Here is a 17,221-nt window from a genome sequence, read left to right as displayed (position 1 = left end):
AACATTCAGATGTCTGTTGCTTTAGGAACAACAAAAAACCCTCCACAAAAACAAAAAACTAAACCTGTGTTTCCAATCAATTACAAATTTGTCTGCCATCCCTCATAAAGACTGCAGTAGTGGTGGGAAAATACATGCTGGGAGGTAAGTACATACTCTACAGAAAACTTCTTTTCAAGTTTTTGGTGTCTAGGTGTGTGTAAATAGTCTTACACTATGATGTGTGGCCTCAGTCCTTGAAAATCCCCTTGATCAATACTGCACACACCATATAAAATGTACAGTAGAGCTTAAATAAAGTAACATTAAATTGATCAACACTGATTAAATTTGAGGCAACCACCACTTATTGATTTTGTTGTCAGGCTGACTCTACACAAGCAAGCATTACACAGACTCCATATTCAAAACCTTTTAGTTGATGGTATCTAAAGCAAATGTTTTATTAAGCAAGGATCAGGCAAAGCTATATTGAATTCTGAATACCCATATTATGCAGTTTTAAATCTGTGTGTCCAAACAAATGATGTTTGCATAACTTTTCGACAACTTTTCCCATTTGGGCACCACACAGGTATTAAATGCGCACTGTCAGAGCAATTCACGGCGCAGCTGCAATCAAGCTTTGGACTGAGCAGCTCATGAAGGTGACTTTTGGAGCGGGTGTTATCCGACCATCCTCTCTAGATGGAACTGGCCACAGGCCAACCATGGCTTCTGAGCCAGAAACACTTCAGGAGAGGTTTCGAGGACCGCTTTTGAGCTGGTACCATTTTCATGTGAGGATGCAGATGCTGCCCAGCGCCGGGGTGCCGGTGCCGCAGCCGGGGCTCACCCTCAGCGGGGGCGCTTTCCGCGCTCCCCACTTTCCTTTCCTCTCCTCTCCTTTCCAACCCGCTGGAAATCTTTCTTTCAGCGGAGCGCCCGTCCGGGAGCTGCTCGGGGTTCCTCCCCGGCAGCCCCGCGGGATGAGCTGTCCCGCTCCCCGGGCAGGCAGCGCCCGGAGCTGGGGTCCCGCTCCCCTCCTGGCCCTCTCCGGTGCCGCCGAGCGCTCCGGCTCCGCGCCGCGGGGGCATCCGCGACCCTCGGGCGGGGTGGGCGCTGCCGGCTCCGCACCCCGAGGGCCGGGCGGGGGAAGGGGCTCGGCGGCGATTGGCAGAGCCCGGCAGCGCCGTCCAGGAAACGGCTCGGGTTGCAGCGGGGGGAGTGACCGGGGGAGGAGGAAGGAGCCGGAGGAGTGCGCCGAGAGGGGGAAAGGGGGGAGAGAAAACCCACCTCCCACCCGAGGGGGCCGTCGGCGTGACAAAGCTGCGGCGGCTCGGGGCGGGCGGCTGGATGGAGCGGAGCGGGACCCGCGGCGCGCTGCTCGGCGATGCCCGCGCGGGGGAGGAGGCAGCTGGCGCCGGGCACGGCGGGCTCGCCCCTCTGAGGCGGTAGCCGCTGCGGCCGAGCCAGGGCACGGCACGGGACGGGGCGCCGGGCCGGCTCCTGCCTCGCCTCGCCGCCCTCCTGCCTGCCCCGGGCGCGTCCCGCGGGGGATGCGCGGCGCTGCGCCGCTGCGGGCTCGCCAGCCGGGGCCGCCCGCGCAGTGAGCGCGGCCGCAGTGCCGGCACTTTCGCCCCGTCCCGGGAGCCGCCGCTCGGCACCGCGCCCCAGCCCGGGAGCCGCCGCGCAGCGGAGCCCGCCCGGCGCTCTCGCCGCAGGTAAAGGCAGCGGGCGGGCCGGGGAAGGGGCGGCCCCGGGCAGGGCTGGGCTGGGGGTCCCGCCGCGCTGTCGACTCCGTGGGGCTCGGGGATCCCCCGGTGCGGGCTCGGGGCGGGATGTGCCGCTGCGGGGCTCGGGGATCCCCCGGTGCGGGGCTCGGGGATCCCCCGGTGCGGGCTCGGGGCGGGATGTGCCGCTGCGGGGCTCGGGGCGGGATGTGCCGCTGCGGGGCTCGGGGATCCCCCGGTGCGGGCTCGGGGCGGGATGTGCCGCTGCGGGGCTCCGCTCTGCAGGAGCTGCGGGTCGGGTTGTGGTCACTGTGGCCGCTGCGGTGCGGGGGAAGCCCGAGCAGCAGCGCTGTTCCCCTGCCTTCCCCGCATCCCCGCGGGTGTCTTTGGGGACGGTGACAGCAGGACAGGCAGCACGGGCTGAGGAAGGGGAGCTCGGCCCCGGAGCAGCAGCCCCGGCTCGGTCCCGGCCCCGGCTCGGAGCCCCGTGCTGCCCCGCCGTGCTGCGCCCCGTCTGAGATAAGGGGGGAGAGAAATCAATGAAATATATATTTAAATGCAAAACGGCCCCTTCAAACTGGGACCCATTATGCGTTCGGTGTGAAACGCTATCAACATTTAAAACTTTATTGTCTCCTTTGTACCAAATCCCTGTAAATCTTCCACTAGCCTTTTCTCATTTTCATCTGAAAAGCCTGTTTGGGCTGAATAGACAGCAATCAGCAGCCTCTGGACTTCTCCCGCTCTCTGGAATGTCAATTAAAATGCAGATTTTTTTTCCCCCCCCCTCCCCGATCTCTTGGTGGCAAAAGACTTGAGAAAAACAGGATAGTCCTGGAAAGCAAATGAAAGAAGTTCAAACAATGAAAAAGTACTGAAGCTGCCAGCCGGTTCCCATTAGTCCTTCAGAATTAATGTTTAATAGCTGTGATGCTCAGATTTGCTTGGAGATTGAACTCTGCTGAAGAGTCTTGTTAGATATATATGTGTATATATGTTTTTATAGACGGATGTATATTTCTGCATTTTCTGTCCATACACAATTCCTCTGTCAGTGGAATCGTGTACATAAAGCTGTTAGCTTCAAAGCTTCATCTACGTGGATTTTTCTGATGAAGATACTGGGCTTTTAGAGCGCTTGAGGTTTCTTTGTGGAGGGAAGGTCCATATTTCACTCACATTTTGCTATTCCCCGCCTAATTGAGAAAGATGCTGAAAAGTTATACAGTGAGCAATGTATTGATTTGGTTAACATACTCTACAAATCGTACTGTCCCTGGGGAGTGATAAACATCTTATAAACAACAATGCAAGTAGATTAAAAAGAACACTGAGCATTGAATTTAATTAATGCCACTGCTGAACAAGTACTACTTGTTTGTGTGTGCGAGTGTGTTTAAACTGAAGTACAGCTTGGAGGAATTTGGTTGGGCTCCCAAACCAGTCTGCTTTCCCATGCTTGTCAGTTTGGCAAAGAAAATTTGGGCAGGTATGTGACGAGGTGAAAATTGACTTGATGAGCGAGTGGCAAGGAGAGCCATCAATCATTGGGGGCTGACAACTCCTCCCCAAAGTGTAGGCTGAGAAGAGAGACAGAGTTCCCTTTCAAGGGGAAAAATAAACACTACGTGTGGCTTTCACTGAGTCTGAGACTCCAGGAGGGATTATGGTATTGTAGTCAGGAAGCCAGAATTGTGGAGGCCAAAAAGCATGCTGGGGCTGTGTTCCAAACATTGAGATAGACGTACATAATTATCCAGCACAGGAGGTCTTTCCAGGGACTCGTCCCCCGGCAACTCTGGCAATTAAACTACGAAAAGAATTTGGTTTCGTTTCATCTTCGCTGGACTCCACTTCTTTTGGGAGAGGGCAACCCTTGAAATTGAAGCCTGTTTGCTGTCCTGGTGCTAGAGTGCTTTGGCTCCATGGATGGGTGCAGAGCTCTGATTTTTGCGTTGTTGCACCTTCACAAGCCGGGATTTTGGCTTTGCTGCTGCCCTGTGGGTGAAGAATCCCTTCTTTCTGCCGGCAGATGTTGAGGTGCAGGAGGCAACAAAAATCTTCAGGTGAGGAGACGCGGGGCCAAGGAGCCTTGTGCTCCACTTCTGGCTTTAGGATGAGGATAGGAACCACAAATGTGCTTTCAGTGGGGTTTAGTGTAGCCTGAAAATCTGAAACTGCAGGAATGTCAGCGGAATTAATGCTCTTGGAGTCTGAAATACACACTGGCCTTCTGGTATGTTTTCTTTCTGCAAAACCATGATGGGATTTTGCATTTATCAACATAGACCTTAATCGGAGTTTATAGGATGATTTATGGAAATTAAATCAGCATTACAGCCAGGCTGTTAATGAGGGGTTTCTACCCACTTTACAGCTGGATAAACTGAGCTGCAGGGCAGTGGAGCTGAGTGGTGGCATCCAGGGGGGTTTGCTCCATCCTGCTCCACACACAGACTGGTCCCAAAGACAGAGCTCTCTTCAGCTCTACACCTGCTCTGTGCTTATTTAGAGAAGGGCTGGGCGAGCTCTTGGCAAATGTTTGTGCAGTGGTCTGGTGGTGTTTTCACTGGAAATTTAATGGTAGTTGCTAGCTTGTGGTCTGGGGTGCTGGAGCCAGGCTGAAATCTTTACAGGAGGGACAGGGCTTTGAGGTGATACCAACCGAGTTGGGAAAAGCTTGTCCTGAAGTAGCAGGGATTCACCTTGTATTGTTTTCCTCAGGTGACTTCTTTATGCCGTCCAAAACCTGTTTCTACTGACTCCAGAAGTTACTGAGTATAGTACCCAAGATAAAAGATGCCTCAACAGCATTTGTGAAATTTGTGGCAGCTATCACAGGGCTAATAAAAATCAGAATCAGCTCTTTAAATGGTTGGCTTTATAAAAGGAGAATCTGTGTCCCTGTTTCAGCTTGTTGAGGTATCACACCAAATCCCGATGACAAGGAATTTGGAGAAGGTTTATTTATCTCCACACTCCCTTACTTTTTTTTTTTTTTTTTTTTTTTTTTTTTTTTTTTTTTTTTTTTTTTTTTTTTTTGTTTTTTAATTTTCAAGTGTTGAGGGCAGGAGGGAAAAAGAGGTTTTGTGTTATTTTTTCCCCTTCCAGACAAGCGCTCTCCAAATTTCAGTTGAGTTTCATCACATCTAAGATGAATCATTGACCAGATTAGAACAATTGCTGCAGTTACTTGTTTTATCCATTTACTGAGGTTTTACTTTTATTTCTGAAGCGGAAAATCAGGTCTAATTTTCTGCTTGAGCTGTTTAATCACCCTGTGAGGAGGATGCTCTTCTGACCCTCACCTGGCATCATCTCAGTGTGGAGGCAACAGGGTCCCCTAAAGGGAGTGCCAGTTCCTTTGGTGCCACTTCTCTGTCAGACCATGGCTGGATTACCACTTAAATCCATCCATTTAAATTCATTTTATTATGAATAAGATATATTTTTTCGGAGGTGGGGGGAAAAAAAAGTCTATCTCAATAAGCATCATTGAGAGACTGAGCAAAGAAAGTTTTGTGCACATAGCTTGGCATGTATGGATGGAAAGTGGTGCTGGGCAGGTCTCCTATGAAATAGCAATCTATACCATATTTTATCCATGTTTTAATTGCCTGTAATGCAGCGTAGCAAACCAATATCACTGCAAAGACTTGAGCCTTTCACCTGCCCAGGACTCAGGGGCTTCCAAAGGACACTAAACTGAGTCAGAAGAAGGTACCTCCATTGGGGAGCTGGGAGTCCTGAGTTGAAATAGTCTCACAGATTTTTCCAAGTCTAAGCAGTATATTTTTTCAACTGTTTTTCTTGTGGAAAATTACTGAATTCCTGCAAATTCATCTGGCTGCAGAACTGCCTAGGTGAAGGAATGAAAAACAAGGCAAACTTACATAAACCTTCACACAATAACAAGAATATAATTTGTATAATTGTGGTAATTTTGTAGCATTACAGGTTATGTGCCTGCACATGTGGGTGCCTCTCACTTTTGAAAACCTGTATGTTTTTCTGTCAGTAAAATAGCTCTCAATATGTGCTGAGAAGTGATTTTGTGAAAACAAGGAGGACTTGGTTACGCCTCAGGTGATGATGGAAACTGCTAACTGCTAACAGAAAAGTCACTCACTTTTCACATATTCTTGAAGCTGGAAAACTATTTTTCCCATCCTCCTGCTCCCCTCCCTCTCACTTCAGGTCCGTTTGAGGCTTTATGAAGGTTTTTGGTTTGTGTTTGGAGATGTTTTTGCTGACAGCGTTCAATCTCTCTCCTCCCCGCAGCAGCAGCCGTCGTTCCAAGGGAGGAGGCATTACCCTGGCCGAAGGCACAGCTTTCTCTCCATGCTTCTCTAGAGGTGCTCAGATGGGATTAAAGTCCACATGGAGATATGGAAATGGACCAGGAATTTACTCTAAAAAGATGGTCAGCTGGGATTCGGGTTGCCTTATCTGCCTGGTGGTGGTCACCATGGCTGGACTTTCCCTGGCTCGACCTTCATTTAATTTAGTTGTTGAAGACGCCACGGTGGAACCCGAAGGTAAATCACTCTCAAATGCTTCATTCCTTAAAAGAACTTAATTTTAAATTCTTGGACATCTGAAATAGAAGTCAAGATCTTTCCATGTGCTCTGGTAAATCTAAGGCAAGGAACAGAGCAGCCCTGGAGAGTTACGGTTTCTGACTTTCCCTGCTCTCGCCCGGGCTGTATTTGTACAAGCGTGAGTTTGTTTATTCTTGTGCAAGCCAGTGGTGTCAGTGATTTCACTTGGGACTGTCATCACGTTGTATAATCAAAGTGCACAGATGAAAGTTTTCAGGAATGGGTCTTTAAGGAAACCAGTCCGTGGCACTTTGGTGCTGTTGTGTGTTGCTGTCTCAAGGAACGAAGCGGATGAGTGGCTGCTCTGCTCTTTGGGATTGTCTTAACCTGAGGAGTCCAGAGAAAAATGAATCTTGGTAGTTTTCATTTGTGAATGTTTAGTTTTGCAGGCACTCTGCAAAAACGGTATTGCAGCTTTGTTGGTGTTTGCACTCGGGACAAACTTCCCTGGTGCTGTTACTATCCAGGCACAATCGGTGGTGCAGTGTCTGGATCACCAGTTCTGGAGGTGTGAATGTTGAGATCTCAATAGAAGGGCTGGAGTTTATTGCTGTGAGAGCAAAGGCCATTCTAGACCTTCACGTTGAAAGAGGTGTTTTGAAAAAATCTATTTTTAGCCTGCACTTGTTGGTATGTTCTTGGTTTGTCTGTTCCTCAAGCTTTGCAAAGTGGTTTTCTTCTCTGGAGAGCTTAGGAGGGGCTGTTTTTTTATTGTTGTGGGCTGATCGTGTTGAAGAATGATTTTGCTGTGTTGTGCTGGATCATTCCTGCTCTCTGAGCATCTGGGGGAGGAAGTGAGGCTTCTTTCATAAGGTTGTATCTGTCTTTTGGAGGAGTGATCACAGTTCCAATAACTCAGCTGTCAAGCTGATCTAATAGTCCACAGGGCATTTCTGAGCTGGCAAGCTTGCTGCAGAGAGTTTGGCCTTTACACATTCTACTACTCATGTCCGTGGACGCAGCTTGGTTTTTATTTAATAATTCTTCATGCAAAACTTATTTGTTTCTATCCACTGCCTCTAAAAATAGACGTCACCAGCTAACACATTTCTAGAATCCACTCCAAGTACATTTTTATTGATGGCAGGGGATGAACTATTTAGAGATGATGAACCCTCTTCCCTAGCAAACGTTCCTGAAAAAAATTCTCAAAGAATAGCAATATTGTCATCTGTCAGCCACAGAGATGGTTGATAGCAAAAATGCCTTTTTTTTTTTTTTTTTTTTCTCTTTAGAAGGTAACCCGAGATTTAAAAAAGAAAAAAAGCCCAACTCTTGTTGCCACTTACTGTATGATTTGTTAATTGAACATCTGGTGCCTTTTTGGCTTTTCAGGAGAATGACAAAATCATGAATAATTCTGGTTTCAGACTAGCTTTGTAGTAAGGTCCCCTAGTTTTTGGGGTTAAGTCAGAAATAATGTATTTGAAGACTGGTGAAGTGTTTTACAGGAAGAAAAGTAATATTTTTTGGATGGTGACTGGTAATTTTGTAACTTTTCAGGGAAAGAATAGCTTTTTTTATTTTGGAAAGCACTGTTTGAGTTTGTGTCTTACACACTAAATATGTTGGGGGTGGAATCTGGGTTTTATCAAAGAGTAAATTGTTAGAAAAGATTTAAAACATCTTTCCTGGGCAGGAATGTTACTGATGTGAAACAATTTTAGATGTGAGAACCCAAATCATTACCAGCAACAAGAAAAAAAATCAGAAAACGCTTCTAAGTTAATAGCATAATAAGAGCTTTTATGCTGTAGAATACAGGGAATTGTGTGGGATTTATATCTGAGATTTGGGAAATAAAACCTCCTTTATGTATTTCATGAAACCCTTTGATAAGAAAAAACAAACCAAAACACAACCAAGTTTTTACACAATCACCTTCTCTGGGTTCTATCACTGCCACCCACAAGCTCTCCAAGCCCAAACCAAAAAAGCCCTTCAAAAGATCTCTTCAAAGACAGAGCAGACTTCTTTTTTTAATTTAGTAAATGCTGTTTTGGACACAGCTAATTTGGGGGGTCAGGTGCTGCAATAATGTAAATTTTCAGTGGGGGTGCTGACTGCAGTCATTAGAGCTATGACATTTCATGCCAGCTGAGGAGGTCGGCAGGGCCGTGACCTTTGTGACATTTGCTGATCTGCTCCTGACTCTTCCTTCACAGACATGCCCTGAATTGTCTGCTTTTATTTATTTATTTTTAATACAAGGTGCTTGGATTGTTATTGTTTATTGTCTTAGTGACTCAGACTATTGGAAGTGTGGTACAACATCAACAGGCATTGAGATTTGTTCCTCTGGGTGTAACAGAGAAAATACCTTCTCCCATCTGTGTGCAACTTTAGGATCATTTGAAATAATTTTCTTCAGAGTGTCTGGCTATGTATAAAAAGTACTGAAGCATGTGCTTTAGTTCAAGCAGTATTTATCTAACAGGGTAATCAGCTGGTGGATATGTGCAAGATGTCATGCATTAAGGGGGTGCTGTGCTTTTTGGCTCTTCTCAGTCACTCTTGAGTAAATAAATCTCCCTCTGCGACCATTGGGTATCACTCTGGTCCGTATGAAAGTGTTTACACTGAAAATGGCATCTTGATCCATTGTGAGTGGTAATGTTGGTGCTGGTGCTGTGGGATCCTGAGTGTGGTGGATCTCAGCTGTGGTGCTTTATTCCCGAGCAGTGATGGCCAAACCCGGGGCTGTTGAGCTGTGTGAGCAGAAACAGGACCTGTAGGACTTCTGTGGGGACTGTCAGCTCTCAGATTATATCTCACATCAACTGTTTGCATACATGTTTTCGTCCTAGGGGAGCAGAGGGACTTTTTCTGCTTTTAAACATTTAGAAACAAGCCTCCCCCAGCGTGCACAAAGGCAGCATTCTCTGAGCCTGTGTGTGCCCAGGCCTTTGATGATAGCCAGCGTTTCACAAGGGCTCTGACCGCACACACGGGCTCAAGGCTTACTTTGTGAACTGAATAATTAGTTTAGACAGATATTTGATAAATAGTGAGCTCTCCCTTGACCTCCCCTTGCCCAGGCTGTGTGTTATCATCCTGCTGGGGAGCTAATTTGGTCTCTTACCCTCCTGCAATGCCTTGACACCGTCCTTGGAGCACCCACTTGGAGCCCCTGCCTGGTGTGGTGACGACGCGTTTCAATTCTTTTAATTTAGGTCAAATTTCAAAGGATTAATTTGAGCTTTCCACAAGGGACAGCCTATTTCTGTGTCCCGTGGAAAACACAGTAGTTCAGAATGGTCCTAAATTTGGGAGGTTCCCAGGAGCAGCAGGGAAGGGGAGAGATCCCCTTTAAGGGGTGATGTGTGCTTATGGTGGAAGTGAATAATGGGTTTTTCTATGGGATTTACTCAGTCATAACCACTTGCTCACACTAAACAACATCCAAAAAATAGGTATGTTCAGCACAGCACCTTCCTTTCTGCAAAAATGTTGAGTCATATTTGCAACGTACCTTCATTTTTGTGAAAATGTTGGCAGTGCTTAAAGATTAATGTCACCTGTGGTCAGCACTGTCCACTTGGAGATCCTTCTGTAGCTGCTGTGCCCTGCCTGGGTCAGGATGTGGGATTTTGTGAGGTCTCCAGTGTGTGGAGGAGGGATGCTGTGGTGGTGGGATGTCCCCTGTCCCACTCCCCAACCTGGTGTCCCCATGGGTCTTCCCCAGCCAGTGCCACCCTTCTGAGAGGTCACAGGGCTGGGGGGACCCTGCACATCCATCATTTTCCTGGGACAGAGCACCAGAATGCTGCTTCTGGTTTGGTAGGAAAAAAATAAAGCAAATGGTTCACCCAGGGTTCCCTTTGGGCTGTTTTATTTGGCTTTTTCTTTTTCAAATGTGAACAGCGGCTTTGATATCTGCGAGTTAAATTAAGAATTCAAACCTATTAGTTAAATCAGAGTCGGCTTTATCTTTTTAATTTCTTTTCCTTTTAATTTTATTTCATGGAAGGGCAATTATTAAAGCCCATTATGGAGGAATGTGACATCCCCACAGCTTGGTGAGGGCTGGCTGCCCTTTCAGGGATCTGGTTCAGTAAGTTATTTGGCCCAGGACAGGATTTGCTAGCTGAGATTCTGGGGAATTGTACAAGCAGCCAGATTAAATCAGTCTTAATGTGTCCATTCTGTGTTTAAAATCTGCAGCCCTTTAGCAGGGGCATGGTCTTGAGCTTCAAACTAATTGGACATGGGTAGGGTTGTTATTTACAGTCAGTGTTGATGAGACACTGGGAGTTGGTAGTCTCTCAGTGTGGCTACTCTTTTGCAAAGTAGCAGAAATAATTGCATGTTTTAGGCTTATCTGCCATACAGCTGAAGCTTTTTGAAGGAGTATAATAGTTATTAACTTTTGGGAATTTGATTCCTTTAGTGAGGGTTTGGCTTTTTGGGATTTTTTTTTTTGAGCCAGAAGACTTTCAAAGATGCTGAGTTGTGAGTTTTTTTAATCTTTTTCTTCTTTTTTTTAACCCACTTGTATAGATAAAACCCCAAACCAGTGGCCGACTCCAATGAATGCATAGTTTCCTAATATTAAAATAGTTCTTCCTTGGCAGTGAAATAGCAACAAATTTCAGGCCATAGCAGCTTTTTTACAGGCAAGTTTGAAACCTCTGAAAGCAGAATTTACAATGAAAATGCTGACATCTTCAGTTATGCAAGGTTGTGTATGCATGAGAAGATGGACTATTGTGATGTTTTAATAATAACCATAGCGTAGTCCTTAATGAGCTTATTTCTATATCCAGCTTCCCAGCTTCACTAGAAATGATCTTTAAATGACTTTAAACAAAAACATTCGTGTTTTCTTAAAATGAGTATTTAGTTTTGGATCGGATGGGAATGCTAGAAAAATACTGAGCTATGTCTTTTTTCTGTCATTTATAGAGAAAAGTTCTGTATTGGAAGTGTCAGATTTTCAAGTTTTTAACATTGTGCGAGTCTTAAAAATTGAAGCTTTAGAGTAAAAGAGACTTTCTTCAAAGCAGCGCTCCTGAGCAGTTTTACTCTTGTGTTTTTAAAAGAACCATCACCCACTTCAGCAAGTTATGTCTTGTCTGTGTGTAATAGCACACCTGGTTTGACTAGGGGAGAAAATTTATTTCAGTGTAATTAAAGAAGTGCAAAATTCAGGCTGAAAAGGGACCATGAATCCCAGCTGGACAAGTGGGAGCACCTTCTGCAGAGGACACTGATTTGTGTTGGTGGTGGGAAACAGGGCAGTATTTGGTTTGGCACGGAGCCTCCCAGTGTAAAATCATCCTCTGAGCAGTTTGGGGACTGATTTGGAGCTGAGGCCTTTGAGTTGGGGTTCAGCACACTGCAGGGTGTGTTTGCAGTGGGTTTTTTTGGGGAGATTTGGCACAGCATGCTCCCCAAATCACAGCCGCCGTCTTGCAGTACCCGCGACTAAACTGACTTTTAGGCTGATTGAAAGAGAAGTTGGAGCAACTGAGCAACTCTGGAGCGACTTTGTGAGAGTCAGATCTTAAATAAGGACCAGATTTGCAGGAGTTCAGCAGCCAACAGCTCCTGTTATAATTACGAAACGTGCGCTGGGAGTGCCAGAGCTGTTCTGGAAGTTTGGCCCTTCGGGTTTCAGTCGGGGCTGGGAGCGTCAGCAGAACTGCCTTGGCATTTGTTCCTTGGGGACTGTGCTTCCCAACCAGGACAGTTGCAAAACAAGATTCTGTAAGAGCAGTGGATTTTTTTTTAATGTGGATTTTTTTTTTAAACTTTCAAAACCATCTTATAATTCATAAACTGATTATGTATGTCTCCAGATTGTCCTTTCCCATCTCTTAATTATCACTGGTGGTTTCTTTGGTGGTTTTTTTTCCAAAGAATCCTTTTTTATGGTTTTGTTTTTCCTGGACTTCTGAATATCAGAGTACCTGATACTGGGACGTGTTGTGTGGGCATCATTTTCTGCTGGTTCAGGTTTTTGTGCCTCTTGTCACCACACAAATGCAATTATCCATATCAAAGAAAGGGACAGAAAGCTGAATTCTACAGTGCTGCTTTGTTCACTTGCTGTGCTATTATTATTTTAATTGTATTTTTAAAGTGACTGTAAGTGAAAGCATTTGGTGAACCCCAGTGAAGCTGAGGAGTTGAGACCTGACCTACTTTCATTCCCCTCCTCACACGTTGCAGGTTGTGTGTAATTATTGCTTTTCCTCCCCCACAAAAGAACTGGCTCATCAGTTTGGGACATTGACCCTGTCAAGCAAAGCCACAACAACTGGGAAGAGGGGAAAATTCCTTTGTACCAAAGAAATGGCTTGCATTTGTGAGGGTTTACTGGAAAGGGAAATGTGTTGGAGGACGGGAAGGGAGAAAAATGAGCATGAGAGGCTGGTTGAGAACAAGAAAATCATAGTTTGGTTGTACTTGAATTTTTATTTTTTTTTTCCCTCTTAGCTGTTCTATTTTGAATAGAGTTTTGTTATGTGGAAGGAAAAGGTAGGAAAAGAGTTTGGTGACATCTCAGGCTTTCTCCCAGGGGATTTGTGTCTGATTCTGAGTGGGGTTGGAGTGGGATGCTGTGGCTGGGGATGCCTTGGTGGGCTGCACCCACCAGAGAACAAGGCTGTAGGAGGTTCCAGTGTGGTTGGACAGACAGAAATTGATCAGAACACTACGCAACAATTAGTTTTTAAACTGTAATAAAAAGTTGTAGGGTAGAAAAAGTCATGCTAGGCTTCCTTTAGGATGGGCTGTGTGGAGAGGTGAGCTGCTGGCAGGACCTGCTGCTGGGCAGGAGCAGAACCTGCTCTGGGAGACTGGCTTTGCAAGTTTGGAAAGTGCCTTGCTCAGTGTTGCAATATTTAATTTGTTTCAAGGAAAGTAACATGACATCTAATCCTGAATGCCACCTGACAGTTCTTGAAAATAATTTTTCACACCCAGTTCAAATTTAGAGTAATTCTTGAGCATGGTTCTGTTAAACATTGTTTATTTATGAAAATCAGTGCTGTTGAGATACTACAGTATTGACGTACCCAGATTTCCCTGATATTGTTTACTCAGCAGGGTAGCACAGGTATTTCAGCCGTGCAGGATTGACATGGAGACTCTCCAATAAATCTGTAGTGAACCTCAGCTCAGTAATAGCTCTCCTGGCTATTCAGAAGGTCTGAACACTCTTTCATTAGTATGGCAAAATGCCCAGGAGCCAGTGGTGCCATCAGGAGTGATGGAGGTAAAGCATTGCGTGCCACCTGGAAGGGCAGGTAGCCAGCCTGGCTTCTCACTTCAGGGCTTGTGCTGCTCTTTCTTTGTCCCCACTGGAGACTGTCCTCTGTGTGGAGCTGGAATTAAACAAGCTGTGATGCCTCTTGCCTAAATATTGCTCTGGGTTGAAAGGGAGCCTGGAATGCCTTGAGGCTTTGAAGTGTTTGGAGAATATCCCGTGGTTTATACCCCTGTGTGTTGTGGATGGGACTCTCAAAAATGCTGAGAGGATGTTTTGGGGATATTGTTTCCAGTGCCTATTTTCAAATCCCGCTTTAGGAAGTGGGGGGAGATGGATTTCGGGGGAACAGGCAAGATGAGACTTCCAGACGAGCTGCTAAAATTAAGAGGATTTGTATAGTCAAGTAAAAATGGGACCGTGTACAAAAGAAACAACTGCTGACTTGCTTGTAGGGAATCTGAATAGATGTTCTCTGCATCCAGAACTAACACTGCAACATTGAATTGTGCAATTTTTAACCTCCCAGTTGTAATTTATTTCTTTTGCACATTGAGCAGTAATAGTCTTGAGCATGGACTTTGGCAAACCTAGAAGAAGAAGGTTCTGTTTTTATGTTTGGATCTATGCTACGTTCTGTTCAGGTTTTATGTTGCTCTTGAAATGCAAATAAAGAATCTGAAAAAGTGCTACAGATTGGAATAGATGGAAGAAAATACTAAGCCCAAGAAAAACCTTTTGCAACCAAATGTACGTGCTGGTACGCTTTCCCAAGGCTGTAGATCTTATTATGGAGCCTTTCCCAAGCACACTTTAAGGCTGGGTTGAACAACAGGAGCTGGTTTAATTGCTCTGCCACTCGGTTACGTGCAGAGTTCAGTCAGGGAGATTTGAAATTCTGCTCTTGCTGAAAGAAGAAACAATAAGAAAATGTTCCTAGTTTCAAATTCTGCTTTTTTAGAAAGAGAAGATTAATTTTTTTTTTCAGCTTTTCATTTGAGGTTCTGGCAAAACGTGATTCATTTCCCCTTTGTATTGTATAATAGATTACATGAGAAGACTCTTCTGTAATGAGTTTGAAGAGCAGTTAATTATTTTTGAGATTGTGTTACATGTGTCTTAGGTTTGTTGTACTTCTCAGTTCACTTAGCAGAGAGACTCCCACTCTGTTACTTAAAGCAGATGGTGGAGTTTATGACTTGAACAAAAATGGTCAAGATTTGGTGAATGCTGGAACCAAGCATTCACATCCTGGAGATGACCTTTAGTTTCTCATCAAACGGATGAAATTACAGAAGCCAGCACAGTAATTTTAGGGGGTTTGGTGTGGCTTCTCAAGGTTGGGGGTGCTCTTTCCCTCCTTGGTTGCCAAGTCTTGGTGCAGAAGCCATCCTGGTGCTTTGCTGTTTCTTGCCCTATCTGCAGACCAGTGCTGTGGTGCTGCTGTGTGCAGAACCCTTCGTCCCGCAAGGAGCAGCCCGTGCGCAATGGGACAAACAGGAAGAAGCGGCAGGGCAGTTCCCAGCAGCAGGAGGTGGCCTTGCTGGTCTCTCTGCTGTTTACTTTGAACTTGGCATGCTCTGAGTCTTCCCTGGCCTGGCTTCCAGCAGCACAGAGCCCGGGGCCAAGCCCAGGAGCATGTGATACTCGCCGATTTTGACGCAGCTTGTGCAGCCGTAACCAACAACCACGGCTATAAAGACAGGTAGGAGCAAGCAGGCTACGAGCTGTAGGAATTTTTCATCTCTTCACGAAGCCTAGACAAGTATAATTTATTTTTCTTTGGGAATGAATATTTCCTTAACCACGGGGTGGGTGAGACACATCCACCCAACTGCTTGGCTTGGTCAAAGCCCTGATGAAGCTTTTCATGTCCCTCACCCTGTGTCAACCAAAATCCTTGTGAGGTTTGGTCCCACTGCCCTCCTCTGCTGGCTGTGATGAGATTTGGGTGGCTGCAGCCAGAGCCAGATGCTGCCTGGGGATTGTTCCCTGCTGACCCAAGACAGATGGGATATAATCACATGGGGATAATTTCTGGTTTTAACAGAGATTTTTTTTCTTGTCCACGGAGTCCCCAAGTGGCAAAACGCTTTGTTGCTCACCAGAATTTTTTGTTTTTCTAAGCCTTCAAAGCTTAGGAAAACAAGATATAGTGCAGTGTAATATTTTCCCTTACCCATGATGACATTGGCAAGTTATTGCAATTGGAGGAGATTCACTTTTTTTTAGATGGTTTTAGTATATGTAGCACTCAGTAGGAGTTGACATGGTCCAGGTCAGTGTGGCTGGAACTCAACACTGCTGGAGCACCAGCCATGTATGATGTGGCAACTTTTTTTTGCAAATGTTCATTTCCAGGGCAAGAGGATTATTCCTGTTCCTTACGTAATTTTTTTTTTTTTTGGTCTGGTTTCATTTCTTTACCATCAGATGATTATGTCCTTATTCTATAAGGATGACAATACTAACGAACATGCCAGGAAAAAGTTAGTTTGGAGAATCTGGCCCTTTGTTTTGTGAAACTCTGTCAAATAGAGCAGCCCAGGAGTTTCTGGTAAAGGAACAAGTAAAGATGTAGAATCTGCTACATATTTATGTTTGTAACTATCATGGATAGCTCTTTCAAGTTTTGTGTTGAAGCTTTTCTACAAGGCCCAGATCTTTTTGATCAGATTTGAGCAACTAATGATTTTATACATTAGATGGGGGGAAATGATTCTTGGTCTTTGGAGTCTTGTTCAGGGACAAGGGATTTAAAAAACAATGAATTGTTAGTGTTTTAAAATTATGGGAGGAACTGTAGCAATTTGGAAAGTGTTTTATCAGAACAGAGACTTCGTGATGGTGCCTGGCAGAGGCAGAGCTGGGCAGAGCTGGCAGCTGGCTGATAGTGGCAGTACAAATGGGACAGCAGGAATGCAGTGCCTGTGGAGCAGCTGATGGATGAATTGCAAACACTGTTTTGTGCCCCTTTGTCTGAGGAGCCTTTGTTTTGCTGTTGGCTAATGGGAGGTGGTCACCATGGCCAGGAATGACTCTCTGCATTCTTAAACTGGTGGCTGTGTCTTTTGCAGGCTGATTTTATCATCCATTGTCAGAAGAGGCCATGGAGATCCTCTTGATAATGGTCTGCCAGTTTAAATTAAGGGATAATCACATCATCTTGTCTCTGGGAGGTGGGAGGGAAGGCTGCACACCTGACTGGTGATACCTTGGCTGCCTCCTGCAGCCTCCTAGAGCCTCGGGCTTGGCTTGCAAAGTCATGAGACCTATTTGACATCCCCATTGCATGTTGTTCATCCAATGTGGTCTTGCTGGACTTCCCTCAATGGCAGGAGAACCATGAGGAGGGGCAGGAGAAGCAGCAGCGGTGGTGGTGGTGGTTGGCAGCCTGGTGTTCCCTGTTGGGACATTCAATTTTGCAACGAACCTCTTGGATTCTTGACAGGTCAGGTCTGTTGACCCTTCTGGGCACACTGTGGTGAGTGTTTAGTTATTTACTAAAGCCTTTTGAAGTGAAAGTGGCTTGATGGGGTCTGAGGCTTTTGTGTTCTGGAGAGTTGTGTGAGAATCTTTGCTGGGGCTAGCTATTAGCTGATCGTTTCATTATTTGGCTCTGTAACTAAGTAACTAAATGACTTGAGACTTAAGATAAGCAGCTCTTTGTTAACTTTTTAGTAAATGGAGACTAA

At 45.6% G+C, this 17,221-nt stretch overlaps 1 protein-coding gene across 10 annotated transcripts in view; it reads left to right on the top strand.

The window, feature by feature from the left end:
• The first annotated feature begins 1,530 nt into the window (after nt 1-1,530).
• FGFR2 (fibroblast growth factor receptor 2) overlaps nt 1,531-17,221 on the top strand; it is an 80,972-nt gene continuing 65,281 nt past the window's right edge. For 6 of the 10 annotated variants that reach the window (XM_058810821.1, XM_058810820.1, XM_058810819.1 and 3 more), the window contains exons 1-2: nt 1,531-1,703; nt 5,994-6,250. In XM_058810821.1, the coding sequence (XP_058666804.1) occupies nt 6,076-6,250 (175 nt within the window). In that variant the 5' untranslated portion in view covers nt 1,531-1,703; nt 5,994-6,075. Of the gene's footprint in view, nt 1,704-3,589; nt 3,779-5,979; nt 6,251-17,221 lie in introns of those variants that run through there. The other 4 variants (XM_058810814.1, XM_058810813.1, XM_058810816.1 and 1 more) reach the window with 3 other exon arrangements.

This window comes from Ammospiza caudacuta, chromosome 9 (assembly GCF_027887145.1).
Source record: "Ammospiza caudacuta isolate bAmmCau1 chromosome 9, bAmmCau1.pri, whole genome shotgun sequence".
Lineage (NCBI taxonomy): Eukaryota > Metazoa > Chordata > Aves > Passeriformes > Passerellidae > Ammospiza > Ammospiza caudacuta.
Note: the sequence above shows the minus strand (reverse complement) of the source record. Positions and strands in the feature narration are given on the sequence as shown.